This window comes from Harpia harpyja, chromosome Z, assembly GCF_026419915.1.
Source record: "Harpia harpyja isolate bHarHar1 chromosome Z, bHarHar1 primary haplotype, whole genome shotgun sequence".
Lineage (NCBI taxonomy): Eukaryota > Metazoa > Chordata > Aves > Accipitriformes > Accipitridae > Harpia > Harpia harpyja.
The window spans coordinates 85,451,036-85,473,762 of NC_068969.1; the positions used below are offsets into that span (position 1 = coordinate 85,451,036).

At 44.0% G+C, this 22,727-nt stretch overlaps 1 protein-coding gene and 1 long non-coding RNA gene across 3 annotated transcripts in view; one reads left to right on the forward strand and one right to left on the reverse strand.

The window, feature by feature from the left end:
- The window catches only part of UHRF2 (ubiquitin like with PHD and ring finger domains 2), a 93,630-nt gene extending 91,780 nt beyond the window's left edge, over positions 1–1,850 (reverse strand). For both annotated transcript variants that reach the window (XM_052778879.1, XM_052778878.1), the window contains exon 1: positions 1,229–1,850. In XM_052778879.1, coding sequence (XP_052634839.1) covers positions 1,229–1,381 — 153 coding nt within the window. In that variant the 5' untranslated portion in view covers positions 1,382–1,850. The remainder of the gene's footprint in view (positions 1–1,228) is intronic.
- Positions 1,237–21,320, forward strand: LOC128137732 (uncharacterized). Its single transcript, XR_008233811.1, has 2 exons — positions 1,237–1,313; positions 20,747–21,320. It is a non-coding gene; the product is annotated as an uncharacterized LOC128137732 (long non-coding RNA).
- The last annotated feature ends 1,407 nt before the right edge of the window (positions 21,321–22,727 follow it).

Here is a 22,727-nt window from a genome sequence, read left to right on the forward strand (position 1 = left end):
TCGTCTGTTGTAAGAAGGCACATCTTAAGAGCCAGGCGCCCAGAAACGTACCACGCATCCCACACCTGCCTTACCAGGTAATAACCATGCCTCACTTAACAACTCAAGCAGTGAGTACACCCCATAGTTTACGTAATGCAGCCGGAAAGGTTACACCCTTCAGCAACAAAGATGCAGCCTGAGGCAACCTATTCGGATCAAAACGTACTTGGCACCAGAGTGGAGGGGAAGTACGGGCTCACAGAAAGCTTTCCGCCAGCTGCCCCACGAACACCGCACCCCGCTCTGTGGGAAACGCCTCTTCGGACAGACGGACGGACGGACGGCCAGCAGCAGCCGCCCTGCTCCCACCGGTGACACACCGCTCCCCGCGCCGAGGAGGCGCGCGCGGCGGACAAGTTGTGCCCGCGCAAACCAACCCCGCGCCACCACCCCGCCCCGCCCCCGTGGCGGCCTCGGCGGGCCGGACGCCGCCCCGCCCCCGCGGGGCGGTGGGAGGGGTTCACAGCCGGCGGACCCCGAAAACCGTTACTCGGCCGCGCGGCGCCGGGGGTGGGGCGCGCCGCGCCGACCCCGCAGCGGGTACTGACGGGACATTGCACTTCGCGCCGCCTCTCCCCTCCCCGCCCTGCCACGTGCGGGCCCCGGGGGCGGCGTTCCGCCCCGCAAAGCGCCCGCGGTCCGCCCGCGCCGGACGCTTCCCCCCCCCCCCCCCGCCCCCGCACGGCCGAGGCGGCGACAGGGCGGGCGCAGGGAAGCGGGCGAGGCACGAACCGGGCGCTCCGCTCCCGGGGTCTGGGGGCGGCGAGGAGAGCGGAGGGGCTTCCTCGCCCCTCCGGGCGCCCTGTCACTTCGGCACGATCGAGGCAAGGGTGGGGGGGAGGAGCCTCCCGCGGTTCAGGTGGGAAAACAAACACACAAAGGGGCCTCTCCGGCACCCGCTCGCCCTCGGTGGAAACAGCGGGCGGGAAGGCGCGGAGAACGCCCGCGCTGGCTCCCCCGGCCTCCTGTCAGGCCAGGCGCCTCGGCTCCCTCCTGCCCCTCACCTCCCTCTAGGCCCGACGGGACGGGAGTAAACAAAAGCCGAGGCCAGCGGACGACGCGTGGGTGGGGAGGGGGACCTCCGCGCTGGGCCGCACAAAGAGCCGAGCCCGAGAGGGGACGCGCGGGGCGGGAGGAGGGGGAAGCTCCCACCCCTGCCACCCAGGTAGGGGCGTTTCCGCCTCACCTGCTTGCCCCGGTAGAAGAGGCGCTGGCGGTCGGGGCTGACGCGGAAGGTCTCCTGGATCTTCTCCCGCAGGCACTCGATCTTGGTAAGGCGGCTGAGGTCGTCGATGGTCTGGGTCTGGGTGCCGTCTATGGTGCGGACTTGGATCCACATGGTGCGCGCCCTCCCACCGGCTCAGCCAGCCGCGGGGAAGGGAGTGGGGTCTCGGGCAGGAGGCGGACAAGGAGTCCGCTCCCCGGGAGCGCGTCTGCGGCGTGTGAGGGAGAAGGGGAGGGGGCCGGGCGCTTCCCCCCTGCCCTTTGTTTGGCTCGGTGGGACAGGATTTTCAAATCCCGCGGAACAGACGCGAGCCTCCCCGCCCGCCGGGCCACCGTCCTCGCTCAGAGGGGCGCGGAGAGGGAAGGAGACCCGAGCCGATCCCCCACCGCTTCACCCGCGCCGCGACCCCGCCGAGAGCGGCACAGGGCGAGGCGGAGCGTGGCGGGAACCGCCGCGGCCAGGTCTAACGGGCGCCGCCGGGAGCCATCTCCCGACCCCGGGGAGTGTTTACCGGGCGCCGCCGCTCTCACATGGAGGTCACGGCGCCAACGCCGATCTCGCGAGAGCCCCCGGCCTCGGCCGTACAGAGACAACAACACCGGGGCGGGGGCGGGGGCGGGTGGGAGCGAGGCGAGCGGGCGGCACCACGCCCCCCTCCCGCTGCTCTCGGGCCGGCAGTCCTCGCGCCGCATTCGCTCCGCCCGCGAGCCCCGCCTACCTCCCCCCGCGCGGTCCGCGGCTGGCGCGAGGCCTGCGGGGGGTGGGGGTGGGGTTGGAGCGCGGTGGGGGAGCGACCGTTGACGTCTCCATGGCGGCCGAGCGGGATGGTCTCCCCGGCTCCCTCTCCTTTCGGGGCAGGCTGCCCTGGCTTCTGGGGCCCGCAGGCCGGCCGGCGTTAGAATGGCTGAGCATCCGCAGGCAGCCGGGAGAGCGGTGTCCGCGAGCGAAACCCAGGCCCCAGCGTCGCCGAAGACAAAATCTCGACCCAGCCAGAGTCAGCTCTACCTGAAAAACACGGATTCAGGCTGGCTGTGCCTGTTAGCGTTAGACGGGTGAAAACATGGGGCAAGACAAGGAAAGGCGAGCCTCATTTATACTTAAGTCCGATGTGGGTTTGACTTTCTGTGTTTTTCTAAATTAGGTAATTCTACGAATTAACATTGGAAAAATCTGGATTTACTACCCTGTTGTCAGCTAGCCCTGGTAGGCAGCTGAGCCCCACACTGCCACTCGGTCGCTCCCTCACAGTAGGATGGGGACGAGAATAGGAAGGGCAAAAGGGAGAAAACATGGGTCGAGATAAAGACAGTTTAACAGGTAAAAGCAAAAGCTGTGGGCACATGCAAAGCAAAATAAGGAACTAGTTCAGTACTTCGCACCGGCAGGCAGATGTTTAACCATTTCCAGGAAACCAGAGCTTCATCATGCATAACGGTTACTTGGGAAGACAAACGCCATAACTCCTAACGTCCCGCCCCCCCTTCTTCCTTCTTCCCCCAGCTTTTGTTGCTGACTGTGATGTCATATGGTCTGGGATATCACTGGGGTCAGCTGTCCCAGCTGGGTCCCTTCCCAGCTCCTTGCACACCCCCAGCCCACTCGCTGGTGGGGCAGCATGAAGAACTGAAACATCCTTGATCCCGTGTAAGCACTGTTCAGCAATAGCTAAAATGTCCCTGTGTTAACACCATCTTGGCCACAAATCTAAAACACAGCACCGTACCAGCTACTGTGAAAAACATTCACTCTGTTCCAGCCAAAACCAGTAGACATGAATACCAGTAAAATAATGCAAAAATGTGTCTGTAGCGGGCTCACTAGAAACCAGGAGATGCAATAATGGATGCCTTTCAAAGGAATTCTGAGCAGCTTTGTTGTCTGAAACTTTGGCAGCTGGATTAAAATACAGATTTACAAGATCCGGGTGACACTCACCTACTTTTGTGGCTCTTTTGTACCAGGTGTTGTAAATATCTCTGATGGGGTGTAGAGTCAGGGGAGGAATCAGATACAACCAACAGTTACTAGAACGCTTTATTAATTAGACTGTTACTATTAATTGCAGATAACTGTTTGCATCGTACATGCAGTCACTGCCTCACGCAATGCACACGCTCGCAGTCACCCAGCTGGAGCGGCAGCGGAGAGGCCAGCCCCAGTGGTTCACTCAGGAACCAGGGCTCGTACCCACACTCTGGGGGTTTCCAGGCAGCTGTGCACGAAGTCACAGGCAGGGTCCTTCATTTCAGCAGGTGTGCTTATATATACTGCCCTGTAGTCTTTGTCCACCTATAGCAGCCCCTGCTTTCTCAGATGCAGTGTGAGTTACATGACCTGTCATGGGTGGCCAGTGTGTGCTGAAGGCCTTGGGCAGGTTCAGCAGCTCCTTGGTCTCCTGAGCTTACCAATTTTTGATCCAAGATGACTATGAGTTCTTGGGAGGCTTTCAGATGCTGTCTCCCAGCATGTATGTTTCCTCTCTTCATCCTGGTGTTGTCTGGTAACTCTTTCTCCACCCATATACAGAGGCACCTATAGAGCCCACTTGCACAAACACAGCTTTTATGACACAGTATGGTAGCAAAGATTCCTGTGTTTTACTTTTCAGGTCTGAGAATTCCCACTGCAGTTGTGAGTTACTTAAGGCTTGATTTTGGGGTATTGAGCATGTGCAAAGGCAGCTGAACAATTAAAAGTTTCTTAATTATTCTGCAAATCTGTTCCTTTTCTCTTCATCCTTGCTAGTCTATCTCTGCTCTTGTGATAGCACACAATTTTCTTTACTGCCGGTGTCACAGCTTGTCACCAAATTGCCATTTACACAAATTCAGAGTTTGGTTTTCAGTTCGTTGGTGGTAACACAGGCTCAGACTCAAAGGCTGTAGTACACATGACCTTTTGCGATCTTTTGGCCCCAGCCTTCTTGGGTTCACTGAAACATTCAGTGATTATTTAACACAGAGGAGTACAGTAAGAATGTGGTTTAATAGTCCTATCTGAAAAAAAGGATAAATCAAGCTGTCTTCAGCTTTATCTTAGTTCCACTCCACCTCGACAGTAAAAGGAACAGAGTCTCATTATAATCCCATTTGCAAAATACAGCCTTTCTGTTGAAGCAAGCAGTAAAGTGTGTCTGTCTTTTGCAACAGGGAAAAAAGATCTGAAAGAATTCTGAAATGGGATATGTTTTACCACATGTTGTGGTTTAAGCCTAGCCAGCAAGTAGGCACCACGCAGCTGCTCGCTCCCCCCGCCCTGCCTACCCCCCCAAGTGGGATGGGGATGAGAATCAGAAAAAAAAGTAAAACTCATGGTTTGAGATAAGAATTATTTAATAACTAAAGTAAAATAAAATGGAAGAAGAAGAAGAAGAAGAAGAATGAAAAGGAATATGATACAGTAAAATTAAAAAAAAAAAAGACAACAAATGATGCACAATGCAATTGCTTACCACCCACGACTGATGCCTGAGCAGCTATACACCCCTCCCAGCCAACTCCCCCCAGTTTCTATACTGAGCATGATTTTCTATGGTATGGAATATCCCTTTGTTCATGTGGACCCTCCTTAGTTCGGGTCAGCTGTCCTGGCCATGCTCCCTCCCAGCTTCTTGTACATGTGTTTGATGGCAGAGCATGGGATACCGAAAAATCCTTATCTTAGGATAAGCGGTACTTAGCAACAACTAAAACATCAGTGTGTTATCAACATTATTCTCCCACTAAATCTAAAACACACTAGCATCTACTAAGATATCCCAGCTGAAACCAGGACACCAATTAGGGAGAATAGCATCAGTTTGTGCTAGGTACACTTCATGGAATGTGCAGGATGGACTCCCTATAATAGAAGACATTTTTTGATATGGAGAAAGAAAATGAAAGAGGATCAGTTTGTTACAACACTATATCTGGAAATATATTTTCTAGCTGGGTTTGCAAAGAAAAGCAGATCAGGTTGTTCAAGATAACCTAAAAATGTGAAACGATCTGTTTCTTTCTATGCAAGATGTTCTTTGTATGTATATTAAGCTGGTAGTCTAAAGACACTTAATAATTTGTCATCAGAAAAGAAAAAAGCTAGCGTCCTGGAGTAATTGGGCCTTGAGGAACATCAAAGAATTAAAAGACCAATAAAGAGGGAACATCCTGCCCTGAAAGGTGCCAAAAGTTGACTAATTGATAATGGGCATGAAGTCAGTGCACATCTGTGGTAACTGGGGGAAAGGTAAAGACGGCAGGGGGAGATCATGACCACCGACTCAATTTAAGACCTAAAAGACTTACACCCCTACCCCACCTTGAGCATGCACTGTAGAATAAAAGAACACCGTACCTTTAATTCAAAGTGGAGAAAACTTAGCCCAATAGAAATGGTGGCATCATGGAGCATTCATATTGAATTTTCAGAAGTGGCAAATCTGTAGTTCATCTTCTTTCATTTTAGTGAGGTTAGATTCATGAAGTAGAAGAACTTTTCAGCTAGATTTATTATATATGGGACATGTAGAATGGCAGGGGTTTCAGCTTCAGTTTCCCAGTTGTTTTAAAAGATCAATCCAAACCTTTAGATTAAAGAACTATATCCTGCAAAATTGAATGGAACCGATCACTCTGAAACATTTTACGGTCTCCTTCGTGTTACAGAAATCTCTAGGCAAGCTATTCAACTCTTGTGTAGTCAATAAAAAAACTCATCTCACCTTCAACACTGTGATGAACTGTATTTTAGTTAGTGAGTTGGCTGAAATGTGGAAATATAGTTCTGTTTTGAGACTATGTGAAAAATAATCACAGTGAGAATTTTTACTGCAAAATAACCTACAAAAACAGGCTAATAGTAGAAACATCAAGGTAAATGTAATTATCTGGGTGTTGTGATATCCAGTGCCAATGTTATGTTTTAATAGAGTTTAAGAATTTAATTGGTGTAAGCTATTGTAGAGTTCTTGCACAATTACTGTTTTATCCATGTAACAGGGGACCCCTGCATTCTTCTGCACTCCCAGTAATGCAGAGAAAAAGTGTACTTCACCAGATTTGCAGGTAACTATTAAAGAAAAAACATCAGAAAATAATCTTTTCAGCGGTTATATTAAACAAAAATATGTGTGGAAGCCTTGTCACTCACACCCCTCAGGAAAGCTTCCAAAGTTTGGGAAGGCATGTTTTTACCACATAAATCTTAGTTTTTCTACTAGAGTTATTTTTCCATACATGCAGAAGGACTCAAATGGGGACCCCATTTGTACAAACCTCATATGAAACTTTATCTAAGATACTGTTTAGCATTGTCAGGACAGCTAATTTAACTACGAATAGGTACAGAAAATGGCTTCTAGGGGAATCTACAGAATAGAGAACCTGTCTTAGATGACTGGAAGGGTTAAAGTTTTCACGGCTAAACACAACAGGTCAACAAAATGAGAACATAAGAACTATGTGAGTTCAGGTACAGTGTTCCACAAGGACAAATTAAAGCTTCAGAAAATTTGGAATCATTTTTAGGCTGGCAACTAAAAGTTGGTTTCTAATGAGCAGAAGTTGAGGGGTAAAGGGAGGCCTTTATTTTTAGATTATCATACAGACATTAATGTCTCGCCAAGACGTGTGAGATAATTTTATATGGAAGGTAGTTGCATGATTGATGGCTTTGCTACATCAAATTGGATCAGCTAACTGTAGATCAATCCAGAAAATTAAGCTGGACCCAGAATCTCATCATTTCTTTGTGGCAAAACACTTCTCACTAGAAAATCATTATTCCCACTGACTTCTGTTTCATTTCCAGTTTGAATTTGAAATGCCAGTTTTCCTTTAAAAATCTTCAGATAGGTTGGAGCCTTACTACCTAAGATACCACCATTCCTCCATTAAGTTGTCACTGTAGGACTGAAGCTGTCCCATGATCTCACCATAACACTACCTCGTCAACTTAGAGCATTTCAAATTCCAGTTCTTCTCCAAACTTGACATGATGGCAACATGTTTAACTCAACTCAGCAATTCCTTGTGGATCCAGGTATGACAGTAGGTCAACTGGGTCTGGTCAGCCAAAACAACAATACTAACCCTAACTGTTACAACAGCTCCCAATAAGACAGCACTAACCATAGCTTATCAGTCCTAAACCTTGTTCCTAGATTAATATAACTATAATCCTTGTACAGAAAACTCTGCAAGTGCAAACACTAGCAATAGCACATGTCAGGAAACCAGTTTCATGTCTAAACCTAGGCCTAATGACATGTCTCAATAATTTATAAATATGTAAGGAGCCAATATTAGCATGGATCACATCAGTCTAATTCTAGGTCTTTCATTAGCTCAACAATGCCTGCTAATCCTCCCTGAAGCCCTAGCCCAGCAGAGTCAGCTTCCAGCCTGATTGAGCCTTTCACCCATAGCAAACCCAGCCTTTACTGTAGAACATGTAGAACCCTTTGCTACTCTATTTCCAAACTGAAGTGGTAACCTCATTTTAATGCCTTTAATTGCTTCTTATGTGTCTGTTATCCTAGGCCTGAAGGTTTTGTTTTTGTGATTATGTTAGTGCATATCTTCACCTCTGATAATTAGCACTATTCAGAAAAAGAAGGTGGACCTGCTTGGCCCCATCAAAAACCAAGGACAAAGCTGGTAGCTCTCAAACAATGCTTTCAACATTTTACCAGTTTACTCGGAAACAAGCATACAAATACTCAAAATCTCAAGCACTGATTATTTAATCCTATTTGTCTAGCAGCTTTAAAAAGTGAAAAGTGCAAAAAGGAACAACATTTCAGGTAATTATATCTTAATTATAAAAACATATATTTATGAAAGCTGAAGAAATTAGTCCTCATTAGGGAGCACATGCTTGCTAATTTTTTTTTTTTTTAAGTACAGCTGTTTTTTACTTGCATAATAAAATGTATTAAGTTTGATCTGCTGAAAATGTACTCATTTATAAGGGTGTATTTGTTCTTATGTAGTGGTCAGTTTATTAATTAAATGTCAGAGAGAAGAGTACTTCAAAGCTGAAACTGTGTGTAGCAAGGCCAGAATGTTTGGGTTTTTTTCTCAGCATCATAAGCTCCAGAAAATACAAGTTTGCAAAGGAACTAGAATGTCTTTCATAATCAGTTTGTCACTACTGATTATTGCTTCAGTATAAGGAAATAAACAGCAATCAAAATGAAGAGGATGTGTACTCAAAAAGACTAAGTGCTGCAAATATGTAAGTAATACAAGGTCAGTTGAATTACACTATGCCTATTCTTGTATGGTTTTGCAGAATCATGGAATCATAGAATGGTTTGGGTTGGAAGGGACATTTAAAGGTCGTTTAGTCCAACTCCCTTGCAATGAGCAGGAACATCTTCAACTAGATCAGGTTGCTCAGAGCCCAGTCCAACCTGACCTTGAATGTTTCCAGGGATGGGGCATCTACCATCTCTCTGGTGGAAACCAGTGTTTCACCACACTCATTGTAAAAAATTTCTTATATCTAGTCTGAATCTACCCTCTTTTAGTTTAAAGCTATTACCCCTTGTCCTATTGCTACAGACCCAACTAAAAAGTCTGTCCCCATCTTTCTTATAAGCCCCCTTTAAGTACGAAATGCTGCAATAAGGTCTCCCCAGAGCCTTCTCTTCTCCAGGCTAAACAACCCCAACTCTCTCAGCCTTTCCTTATAAGAGAGGTGTTCCAGCCCTCTGGTCATTTTTGTGTCCTTCCTCTGGACCTGCTCCAGGAGGTCCATGTCTTTCTTGTATTGAGGACTCCAGAGCTAGACACAATACTCCAGGTGGGGTCTCACCAGAGTGGAGTAGAGGGCAGAATCCCCTCGCTCAACCTGCTGGCCATGCTTCTTTTGATGCAGCCCAGGATACAGCTGGCTTTCTGGGCTGCGAGCGCACATTGCTGGCTCATGTCCAGCTTTTCATCCACCGGTACCCCCAAGTTCTTCTCCGCAGAGCTGCGCTCAATCCCTTCATTCCCCCAGCCAGTATTGATACCAGGGGTTGCCCCAACCCCTGTAGAGGACCTTGCGCTTGGCCTTGTTGAACCTCACAAGGTTTACATGGGTCTACTTCTCAAGCTTGTCCAGGTCCCTCTGAATGGCATCCTGTCCCTCAGGCATGTCAACTGCACCATTCAGCTTGGTATCATCTGCAAACTTGCTGAGGGTGCACTCAATCCCACCGTCTATGTCATTGATGAAGGTATTAAACAGTACTGGTCCCAGTATGGACCCCTGAGGGACACCACTCATCACTGCTCTCCACTTGAACATTGAGCTGTTGACCACTACTCTTTGGATGTGACCATCCAGCCAAGTCCTTGTCCACTGAATAGTCCATCCATCAAATCTGTATCTCTCCAATTTAGAGAGAAGGATTTTGTGGGGGGCTGTGTCAATGGCCTTACAGAAGTCCAGATAGATGACATCAGTAGCTCTTCCCTTGTCCACTGATGTAGTCACTCCATCCTAGAAGGCCACTAGGTTGGTCAGGCAAGACTTGCCCTTGGTGAAGCCATGCTGGCTGTCTCAAATCACCTCCCTGTCCTCCCTGTGCCTTAACACAGCTTTTAGGAAGACCTGCCCCATGATCTTCCCAGGCACAGAGTTGATGCTGACAGGTCGGTAGTTCCCAGTGTCCTCCTTTCTACCCTTTTTAAAAATGGGTGCAAAGTTTACCTTTTTCCAGTCACCAGGTGTGGGATACTTGGAAAGTAAAGGGCACACAGTGAACAATCCAGACTCGATAGAATTGATCAATTTGTGAGCCAAGGATGTTTTGTAGGCAGCAGACTTCAAGGATGCTTTGCTTGTGGACACATATTTAGCTAACGGTAGTAAGAGCATTCCAGATGCCTTTAGAAGGCCTTGAACAGAATAAACAAGAAGACAAAAAAGAAAGATGCCAATTAGAAGAACACAGGTGCGCATTCCACGATAAAGGGAACTTGGCAAAGAACTTCAATTCCACAGCTTATCTTGACCAATTAGACTGAGACAAGTTTCACATGTTTTAGTTAATACAACCAATTATGCCTTATGTTTATGCGCGTGTACAGTGTTGTTATAACCAATCACTAGGTGTAACTAGGCGCGTGGACAGCTCATGCTAACCAATCTCTAGTTTGCTTATGCGTGAACAGTAACTAGAATGAACCTATAAACTGAGCTATCTTGGCAATAAAGTGGCATCTGCTTGATCATATTGATTGTGTGCAGTGTCCGTGACTTCCGCGTCAACAAGTGGCGCCCGAACAGGGACCCTCGGATCGGTGTTGAATTCTACAACAGGAACCGACGGAGAGAGGGTGCGGAAGCCGGCCGTAGGCGAGTGCTGCCCCGGCACTCAGGAAAAAAAAAAACGGTACCGGTACCGTCGTGGGAATCTCGTCCTGATCAGGCGAGCGGCCGGGGAGGAGATGGGGTCCACTATGTCCAAGGAAGAGGCGGCAGTGGTTAAGCTCCTCCAACATATGCTCTCTACGAGAGGATTAAGTTATGACTCGTCTACCCTGAAGGCCCTGCTACTATGGGCGAGAGAAAAAAGCTTACTCCCTACTTTTGGAGATGCTTTTGCCATTCCTACTTGGGAAAAGATAGGGCAAGAATTATGGCATAACATAAGTTCGGGTTCAAAAGAGGCGAGCAGATATTCCACCATGTGGAAGTTAATTATAGAAACTTTAAAAGATATGAAAGCTGAACGTTCGGCAGTAGCTTCTGCTTTTGCCGCACTGCAGCCCGAAGGGCCACAAGGGATGCCATCCCCGGCGAGCTTCACCTTTGCGCCACCACAAATTCCAGCCGTTGTTCCAGCCCGTGTATCCGGTGCAGGGGCTAGTGCAGTCAGGAAATCTGCGGTAGCAGATCCAGAGCCCAGAGATCAGCCCTTGGAAAAAGCCGACAGCCTGGCAGAATTTCCACCACCACCAGCAGAAGAGACGGAAAACAACTTAGTCTCTAATTCTCGTCCTTCATCACCTAAACCAGTTGCCTCACCCCTGTATCCACCACTGCCACCATCCACTCCCCCATCCCCGCTCGAGGGAAAGGAGGAACGGGCAATAGGTTCGGGGGATCCACAACTAAAGGAACTGTTATAAAGGCTAGAGACTCTTGAAGCCCGCCTGGAGCCGTCGGTGAAGTCTGAGCCGTCGTCTTCAACTTTTCCTGTGCCTCCACCACCCTTCAACACAGGATTTTCATCGTTCCCGCAACCACCTCCAATGAATCCTTGTGTTTCCCAGGACGTATCGGGTGAGATCGGTGCCGTGGCTTCTTTGCCACAGCCACCTCCGGCGACCTTATTAACAGGGAGTGGGGTGGGAGATTCGGCAAAAAGATGGAAGGGGGTAATCAGAGATGCTTTGATTGAAGGTGAAATTATTCAATCTGCGTTTCCAGTTGTGGCAGGGGCGCATGGGGGTTCTGTTTGGGAAACGTTAGACTGGAAAGTTTTAAAAGAAGCTAAGGCAGCAATCACTCAATATGGGTTAAAATCACCATACAGTCAATCTGTTATTCAACATGTATTTTCTACACATTTATTGACACCATACGATGTTAAAATGATTGTGCAAATGTTACTGCTTCCATCTCAGCAGATTCAATTTTATCAAAACTGGCAAGCGACCTGTGAAAATGCAGCCGCTATCCCACGACAGAACGGGGATCCTTTGTTTGGAGTGCAAGCTCAAATGTTATTGGGGGCAGGTCCTTATGCCAGTTCAGGATGGCAGGCACAATTTGCCATAGAAGTTTTACAACTCAGTCAAGATTTAGCTTTTAAAGCATTGAACAGAAACCTTTTAATTAGTGTGGGTACAGCTTTTGAGCTTAGTACCTGGGAAGCTATCGGAACCTCCCTATGGGATGAAATTAGTGACGGGTCTAAAGAAGTTAAAGGTCTTACAACTTTATGGAAATTAATGAAAGCAGATCGTAAAGCGTCTGCGTCTGCTTTTGCTGCTCTCTCTCCCACCACAAGCAAAGGAAAAATGCGGAGAGAAAAACATAATGCAGCGAGAGAGACTTTTGGAGCTTGTCTGCCTGCTCCTGTGCCCTTGACTTCTGCTCCACTCACTGGGACTGCCGATATTAATCAGCCATCTGACGGTTCCCAAGCCTCCCTAACCGTATGCTTAAAGGAAACCCTACAGAATCAGGAGGCTGCTGTGAAGCGAGAAAAAACGCCAACCGTATCCTTTGATGCACCCCCCTTCCCCCCCCCCCGCTTTCCTCCTCCTTGCTGCATTTGGCCTGTTATGGGTGACACACATAAGTGAAGAATGGATGATCCAACAACCAAAACAGAATGTATGGGTAACTTTGGCAAACATAACGCATCAAGAAACTATATATCTTTCTGTCGCTACCCCTGAAAACCCTTTTTCTACCTCTTTGGTGGGGTTTACCTCTAGACACCTGGCCAGATCCAATGCCTGAATTTTCCCTTTGTACTAACCCACAATCCTGTGTCGATAATTGGGACGGTGTGTATGCACACCTGCCTCAAGTAATGCAAGAACTTCAAGAGTTAGAGTTGTCAGGATCAGTCACCATGAATGCCTGTGTGATGTTTAATTACACCTATAACACCACTCGAAAGGGTCAGAATGTAAATGCTATTTTGCCTGTATACAGAAATGCTACAGCTTGGTGTAACTATATCTATTCCAGAATATCACGCTTTTTTTTTCTATTCCAGCTGCTTTACCTGCAGGGATGTTTTTAATTTGTGGGGATAGAGCGTGAGGGAGAATTTCATCGAAACTTAACGGGAGGCCATGTAGCCTCGGACAACTTACGTTACTAACACCTGATATCAATATGATTCCCAGTAAAAGACTCACGATAACTAACACAGGGTTAAGTAGATGACTAACAAGTTTAAGAATTACGAGGTGGTTGAAAGATTTGCTTATGCATGGCTTAGTTATTTTAACTGTAATATTAGCAGTTGTAATGATTGTATCACGTATCATAAAAATAGTTGAAAGTATGAGTGCAAAAGCACTTCATGTAACTTGGCTTGCACAAAAAAAAAAAAAAGGGGGGAATTGTGGGAGATTTCATGGAAAATGGGAGACATTTCTTTGAGCCTGATTATTTAGAGTTAGCATAAGTAGGCCGCAGTTAGCATGAGTGGGCCGGAGTACGTGACAGCTGCAGTATAAACGGACTTTGAACCGCCAGAAAAACAACGGACATGAGGAACTTGGACAGTGGAGCAATTAATAAACAAGATAACAGAACTGCAGAGTGTCCTGGTTTCAGCTGGGATAGAGTTAACTGTCTTCCTAGTAGCTGGTACAGTGCTGTGTTTTGAGTTCAGTATGTGAAGAATGTTGATAACACTGATGTTTTCAGTTGTTGCTCAGTAGTGTTTAGACTAATGTCAAGGATTTTTCAGCTTCTCATGCCCAGCCAGTGAGAAAGCTGGAGGGGCACAAGAAGTTGGCACAGGACACAGCCAGGGCACCTGACCCAAACTGGCCAACGGTGTATTCCATACCATGTGACGTCCCATCCAGTATAGGAACGGGGAAGTGGGGGGGCAGGGTTTCGCCGCTCGGGGAGACTGGCTGGGTGTCGGTCAGCGGGTGGTGAGCAATTGCACTGCGCATCATTTGTACATTCCAATCCTTTCATTATTTCTGTTGTCATTTTATTAGTGTTATCATTATCATTATTAGTTTCTTCTTTTCTGTTCTATTAAACCGTTCTTATCTCAACCCACGGGTTTTGCTTCTTTTCCTGATTTTCTCCCCCATCCCACTGGGTGGGGGGGAGTGAGTGAGTGGCTGCGTGGTGTTTAGTTGCTGGCTGGGGTTAAACCACGACACAGAGGCAAGAAGGAGCTGCAAGAGCTTTAACGCAATTAAGAAAGCTGTCATTTCGGCTTACAGCATTTAGCTGCAGGATGGGGACTTAGGAGTTGGTTTGTATCTTTGTTAAAAATCGGGGTTTCTTTTATTCTTATGTATTTTATTAGGTATAATGTTGCTTTTACTGTGTTTAATTAATTGTGTTCATAGATCTTGTAGGTCACCTTGGCCAACATAACAGGTCAAGATTCTCGGTGCATTGCAACCACATCACAAAACCCATGAACCAGTAGACAGGATGGCTATGACTCGTGCAGAGCGCCTGGCCAGCGAGCGCATGCGTCATAGGCTCCCCATCTTGTAACCGAGGCGGATTTTGGCACCCGCTGGCCACGTGTGCTGAAATCCGTTCCTCTGCAAATGTATAAATACCGGGATTTTCCGAAGAGCATTGGGCTGGTGTACGGTAAGGCCATCGTTGCCTCCATGGGGACGCCCATGTACAGCTGGCACCTATCGATTGCTGGGCTGAGTTTGCGGTGCAAGACATCATGCAATGTTGCAGAATCGAGCTGCTATTGATTTTCTATTGCTAGCACATGGTCATGGTTGTGAAGATTTAGATGGAATGTGTTGTATGAATTTATCTGATCACTCTGAATCGGTCCATAAAAGCTATACAAATGATGAAGGACCAAGTTCAAAAACTGCAGGTTAGTGATGGTTTGGGATGGTTAGACAGGCTGTTTACCCATTGGGGAATTATGGGATAGATAAGAGATCTGTTAAAAATGTTGGGAATTGCTTTGTTAGTATTGGTAGTCTTGTTATTAATTATCCCTTGTATACTCAGTTGTTTAGGAAGGATGGTACAGAATGCAATGGCTAAAGTCTGGATTGTTCAAAAACAGAAAGAGGGATTTGTGGGATGCTTGGAAAGTAAAGGGCACACAGTGAACAATCCAGACTCGATAGAATTGATCAATTTGTGAGCCAAGGATGTTTTGTAGGCAGCAGACTTCAAGGATGCTTTGCTTGTGGACACATATTTAGCTAACGGTAGTAAGAGCATTCCAGATGCCTTTAGAAGGCCTTGAACAGAATAAACAAGAAGACAAAAAAAGAAAGATGCCAATTAGAAGAACACAGGTGCGCATTCCACGATAAAGGGAACTTGGCAAAGAACTTCAATTCCACAGCTTATCTTGACCAATTAGACTGAGACAAGTTTCACATGTTTTAGTTAATACAACCAATTATGCCTTATGTTTATGCGCGTGTACAGTGTTGTTATAACCAATCACTAGGTGTAACTAGGCGCGTGGACAGCTCATGCTAACCAATCTCTAATTTGCTTATGCGTGAACAGTAACTAGAATGAACCTATAAACTGAGCTATCTTGGCAATAAAGTGGCATCTGCTTGATCATATTGATTGTGTGCAGTGTCCATGACTTCCACGTCAACAACCAGGGACTTCACCTGACTGCCATGACTTTTCAAATATAATAGAGAGTGGCTTGGCAGCTACATCAGCCAATTCCCTCAGGACTCTGGGACGCATCTCGTTGGGTCCCATGGACTTATATATGTTCAGGTTCCTCAGGTGGTCTCAAACCTGACCTTCTCTTACAGTGGGAGGGACTTTGCTCCCCCAGTCCCTGCCTTGAGGTCCATCCACTTCAGAGGCATGGGAGGAGAGCTTGCCAGTGAAGACTGACTTCTCTTCGTCCATTGTTACCAGTTTGCCAGTTGTGTTCATTGCAGGGGTACACCTTTGACCTTCCTTTTCTGGCTGACATGCTTATGGAAGCCCTTATTATTCTTTGCATCCCTTGCCAAGTTCAGGAGTGGGTCTTTTGTGGCTTTACCTACAAATACTGGTTATCTAAAAACTAACAGATTATAAAGTTGTAAAGAAGATGACTATTTATTTTACCTCTTGGGAAGCTTTATAATTTTATCAATTATTTTTTAGCGGTAATAGTGTTTATCTTTTTAGAAATATTTCTATTCCTGACTATTCATCGGAGAAGTGAATCATGAACTATGCACAACCCAAAACAGCAATGTGCAAGGCATTTCTAAATGATTCACATTTGGTCCTCATTACACAGAAAATGCAGAACGTTCTTGTCCTTTGTGGCTATCCCATGGGCCAATGAGAAAGTTGGAGGGCTTTCTTCTGCCAATAGTTCACTGGAATCACTGAACAGCACAAAACTTTCTGGTTAAACAGCTAGACGTTTGTAATAATGGATAGGATAAGTGGAAGTAACCTCACAGCAATGCAATACCTGGCACTTCTGGAGTTGAATGTAGACCTCTGAGTGAAGCATTTAAGCTAACTGCACATCATGTGCTAAAATTAGATCCCCAAGAATGTCATCCAAAACAGGCAGCATGGTAGGTAGGGAGCTACTTAAATTCAGCGTGGATAGTTTGTATCTGTCTAGATCTAGAAGGACATAAACAATAAGGGAAATCTTAAATTCTGTTTTGCAGATAATACAAACAGCACAAGCAGCTAATTCTGGATCCCCACTTAGTTATTGGAACCAACTACTGAAAACAAAGGCTTTTTAAACTTCTTTCAAAAATATGGACAAAGGACACTTTTTTAACAAAAAAAATCAAGGATCTGTTAGGATGGCAAAGGATACTATTGTTACCAGTTCCATTTTTCTAAGTCATCTTTTGCAACATAAAATTTCCTGGGACATACCATGAGTTTTTATGTCTGTATATATGTGTAGGTATTTTATAAGCAATTTGTTGTACCCAAGTTACACACCACTTTGAAATGCCCTCATTTAGTTGCACAGATTCTGCAGTTGTGAGCCAAAGAACATACCTTATATGCAAAGCCAAGAATCTACTGTTGGTCTAAGTAAAATCTTAATAGTCCAAGTAAATTCTTAATCAAGAATTAATATTAGTCCATTTAAATGTGTATCACCACTTATAGTTCAGACTATGTACAGCTAAAACTGATATAAACAAACTTTCTAGTATCTATCCCATTCTTTCATTGGATGCTAACCTTTCCACTGACCGTCTGAGTATGAAACATTAATGGCTTCAGTTTTGGGGCTTCATCTTTAGTCCGTCACTTAGAGGAGCTGGTATTGATGGTGGGGTTTCTTCCTCCTCCTTGCTAGCAGGAGTAAAATATTGCTGATGATGATTTCCTTGTCCTCACTCTAGGACCTGTTTGGAACCACTTTTATATGCTTGTTAAAATATTTTATACATTGCTCTTTTTTCATCAGGCCACAAGTCCAGGGTAGACCAAAATTTATTGTAAGATGTGATTTACGTATGTTGGATACTTGTTCTTTGTTCTGTCACCACTAGACTGGTTTTACCGAGCTCCCAAGACTGCACTCCTTTAATGTCCAGTAATAGACTGCTGAGTTGCTTGTAGCCGGAGGACCCCATTATCATTCTGTAGATATTTCATTCTACAGAAAATAATTCTTCCTGTTGCTATCCGTTAGTTCTAAAAGGCAAAAATTTGTTGCAGTAGGCTACAACTTGAGCAGACAGTAGGCTTTACAACACACGGCAATGCAATGCTAAGCAAAATGTAAAGTGTAATACAATAATAAGTAATAGTCACCACGTAAAATATGGTACAATAATAGGTAATAGTAACCTATTGCCTAATACTGGATAATTACCAAAAGAGTTAGATAATGCTTGTAGAACAAAACAAACAAAAGCAGAACTCCAGGTAGGCCAAAATAAATCTAGGCAAGTCCTAGGGCTTGCTTTGTTAGCTTAACACAAAGCCTGTGTCCTATTACAAGCATTTGCATGCCACATTTACTGGGCTTTAAGGCTACAACTTTAATATAAGTTTAATACAAGCTAAGAAAAGCACAGGAAACACTGCATGTGAATTAAGAGTAATGTTTGCTGTTGCTCAAAGTAGTATCATTAGTTGAGCTTGCAGACTTGGTGTTTGCAGGATACATGTTTTCAGCTGAGAGTCAGGAGGAGGGAGGTTCCTCTACCAGGGCCATGGTATATTAACACTCCAGTGGCTGTGCAAATTAAATTGGGGATTGTCTTTGTCTGAAATAGAAACATTATTTTACTATATGTCTTAAGTATTTAACTGCCTTAATACTTCCAGTGACAGGACATCGGGGAATGGCTCAAAGCTGCCTCAGGGGAAGTTCAGACTAGATATTAGGAAACAATTCTTTACCAAGGGGGTCATCAAACACTGGAACTGGCTTCCTAGGGGGGTGGTCGATGCCCCAAGCCTGTCAGTGTTTAAGAGGCATTTGGACAATGCCCTTAATAACATGTTTTAATTTTTGATCAGCCCGGAATTGGTCAGGCAGGTGGACTAGATGATCATTACAGGTCCCTTCCAACTGAAATATTCTAGTCTAGTCTAGTCTAGTCTAGCCTAGTCTATTCTTTTCCATTCCATTCTATTTGCAGCATATTACTATGTCCACCATGACAGACCAATTTATAAAAAAAGTCTGAGAGAGAGAGAAAATTAGGCACCCTGTTTTGTTAACTAACGGCTATTCCGATGACTGCTTGCACACAAGGTCTCTGTACTATCTGATTATAAGCTTAAATACATGAAACTTCCATAGCTGTATGTAATGTTACTTACATAACCAGTGTTCGTAGCTAGAGCCACAACCAATCCCGCCCTACAAAAACATAAAAGAATACGTGTAGTATAGTTCAACTGACCTTACACTACTTAAAAATGTCTTAGCTACAAGTGCAAATGTCATCAGCCTCTTGCAGTAAGATAGGTATTGAAGCCTTTTAGTAGAACAAGCACATTATTCCAGACAGAGAGGACAATACATACCTGCATTCATGGTCCCGTATCTTGCACCCCATTCTTGGACCTCCTCTGCTTTTGTTCTGCCTGTGAGCCTCTGGAATTTAGTCCAGATCTGGTCTAAAGACTGCCTATTCCACATTGGAAAGTAAAGGATTTTATTTCATGTAAGAATCAGATCTCACCACTGTTGCTCCAGCTGTTCCGAACATGTGTGGATAAATACATTGCTTGAATTTGTACTCAATAGGCATTGACACAATGGTAGGCAAGTAGACAAGATTTTGCCTCTGTTTATGTTATAATACTGATTCTCTGTTTCTATCTTTAGTTATCTTATTTCATTCTGTAAGTAATCTGCTCAGTTAAAGAAGGAGTTATAAACTAGGCTCAGCCTAACTCTGTAGCTGAGCTGGCTATTCAGGGAGCTCTTCTCATTTTTTATGGAATCTGGCAGTTTGCAATAAATAGGTTGAAGTTTTCTTTAACTAAAATCCCTGTCTAAGTACAGTAAGGTATCGCTTCCTAAAGGCAATATAAGACAGTTCTTCCAGCTGGCTAATTGACCTGGTGTATGTGACTGTGAGTGTGATTTGCAGTGATGGCATTCTGAGCATCTATATGTCCAGTGTGGCATAAAACTATCAGCCTTCTGTACACCATGGCTGCCATCCTTCATTTTGGAAAAAGAAAAGTACATTTTTACATCCCCATGGTGCACACACTTACATGTCCATTACATTCAACACACACAGTGTGACACATTCAACATGTTAGTAACTATAATGTGTTAAAACAATTAAGACTGAGAAAAAATCGAGTAAAGGTTGAATGCTACAGTGGCATTACAATATTCAGTAAAATAGTTCTTGGACATCAGTGGAGTTTTATATGAGTAAGGTATATAAGATGGTTTCCTAAGAGAATGAATCTGTGACTGGTGACAGAATCAGCCTATTATCTCCATTATTTTTACGATGCCTTTATTTTAAAATGTTTAGTTGTCTGGTATTTAAAGGAATTAGCTGAGACAAAAAGGAAGAATTAAGTCATTTCATACTGTTCTATGGGATATAGACTAGAAATCAAAGACCTTTTAGGATTTTTTTTGGAGACATTCAGAAATTTTATAACTCATATAGGTGATTTTATCAGGTAATAGACTTTGCAATAAAATCTCTTCAGAAATACTGCTAAAAATGCAATGAAATGGAAAAATAGAGAAATAAAAAAAAGACTTTAGCTTTTCAACACAGGATGTGGATTTTTGTTACACTTTACCCATGATAACTGAAGACCCTCCCTTGTGTTAAATTATGGAGATCATACAATCACAGATTTTACTATCTGATCTAAAACTAAGACATCAGAAAAATTCCAGCTCTTTGATCTGACATATCCTGCAGTAACACTATTGCAAGATCCAACTAAAGAAAGGAGTGAGCAGGGCTGCCTGTTTTAGGGTCAGCTTGCTGTTAAAAGTAATGTGAATCTGCGACTGCAAACTCAAACTGCTGCAAGGACCAATGTGTGCACTGATCGACACCTCTCCTTTTTATCATTCTTGACTCCCACAAGCCGAGCATTTTCAACATGCCTCTCTTCCTGATTTTTCTTTGCCATGTTGCCTTTACAAGGTTTCTCTGGAGGATGGATTACTTAGTGTTAGGATGACTATGTCTGTCACTTGTTTAGTGCATTATAAGAGGATGGAAGAGCCAGAATCAAACTCAATTAATTGCCATTTTTTGCCAGTATACTCTGTGGGTTTGGGTTTTTTTGGTTGTTGTAGTTGTTACATATAGCTACTGTCTTTTACACTCGCAGATTGTAAGCCACTCTGTTGTGCAGGAAGCTGAAGTTCATTGTTTTGGGAGGACGCCTTGCACTTGCAAACCTGCGGACCACTAATGGAGATGCTTTTTAATTTGTTCAGAGCAAAGTTTCCTGAGGCAGTGGAACTCGCCGCACGGTAATACGGTACTCAAGGAAATGCAAAACCAGAGAGTGGTAAGGGAGCCATCCAGTGGATTGTTGTGAAACATACAGCCAAGACAAAATTTATAATCTGAGGGTGTTTTTTCTGCCTTTTTGGTTGCAAAACGTTGGGTGTTGTGCTTTTGTCGAAAACCTGCTTGTACTATTAAATGCCCAATTCCTTTACTTTTTGTGTTCATTGTAAAGAACTAATTTTCCCAAAAACTTGAAAGTTTTTGACAATCAGGATATTGCGCTGCTTTTTCTAGAATACTCATTCAATTAAACTGTGAACACCAAACTCCATTTTTTCTCAGTGTATGTAATGGAAAGGGAAATGTACTGTATAAAAATGAATGAGGTTGGAAGGTATTAATTCATCCTTTTGATTTCAATTCTGAAATACAGTTTAATCCTAATGTTTTTTGTTTTAAGTGTGTGATATTTTACTGAATTTAAGAGGTTTCCAAATTCTCATTAGAGATTTACTTAGATTCTTTTCAAAGATCCTTACAGATGATTTATGAATGATTTATATATGATTTGTTCACTTACCAAAGTAAACTGAAAAGCAATGGAAAATATGACTTTTAATGCTCATAGCAGCACAAGATCTGCAATCCAGAAAATTTTAGATTATAGCTCAAGGAGTAAGGAGACATTGCCAGTCTTTCCTAAGCTTGGAGCAAATGTTAATTGAAAAGAAAATTAATATTTATCTTTATTTCCAATAACCTAGCACATAGTAGATTTTTCCTATCATTATTACTGATCAAAACTTGATCAGGGATTGATCTTCAGTAAAAACACTTGGCTTTGTTTCTTTGCAAAGAATGGCTCAAATAGTTATAATGTTAGATATAATTGCAAAGTCAGCAACCATGCAACTGAACAACTGTTAATTGAAAAGGTAAGAAGAATTCAGCACAATACTAGAGATGGCTTTCAAATTTTTATTCCTTCCTGTATGGTATGCTCCTCTGAGGCATGATTCTCTTCTGATCACCATTAAAACCTGTCGGTATAAACCAGAATCTTTTGCTGAAGCTCACCTGACATAGCAGTAAGTGTTGTCCTTAACTTTTTTATCTCAGGCAACTTCAATTACTTTGCCTTTTTTTATTCACGTTTTACTAAAAGGTAAGCAATGGAAATTTTGGATAATCTTCGTGAGTAGTCTAGGTAAGTATATGAAAAAACTCTGAATTTAGCCAGGTTACAATATCAAATAATTGATGTAGTTCCACAATGAACAAAAATATATCAAGATCATGTCAATAAAATTTAATTTTTTTGTATTATGAATACAATAAGAAATGTAGGTATTATTTGTTACTTCACTGTCTTTTTTATATAAAAATTTGAGAGCTTTAAGGATGTTTTAATCACTCTTTTAAACTTGTTTATTTATTTTACTGCAGAATCTGTAAGCCCAGATCTAAAACAAACACACATACAAAGTTGCGATCTATCGTTGAAGTAGTATAGGGTGCAATTTCTTAATGCTGTAGTATATGAACTATAACTCTGGATGACAGCATTGCAAAGCCTTATGTTAGTTTGGTCAGCAATTTCCTCCTGCGAATTTTGTCCTATGTGCCTATGCAAATTTGCCTGTTAGACTAATAAAAGCCTGGCTACAATTTATCTTCTTCTATGTTGGCTGAAAGCTGTGCTCAGAATTGTGTTAAATTGTTATGATCATGTTTTTCTGCTGTTTAAGTTAATTCTTGGACTATTTTGGGAGCACTCCTTTAGTATATGAAAATGTGTTTGTTGCTGTTGCATTCAAAATACAGTTATTTTATATTTCAGTGAGGAAGAAAGACTG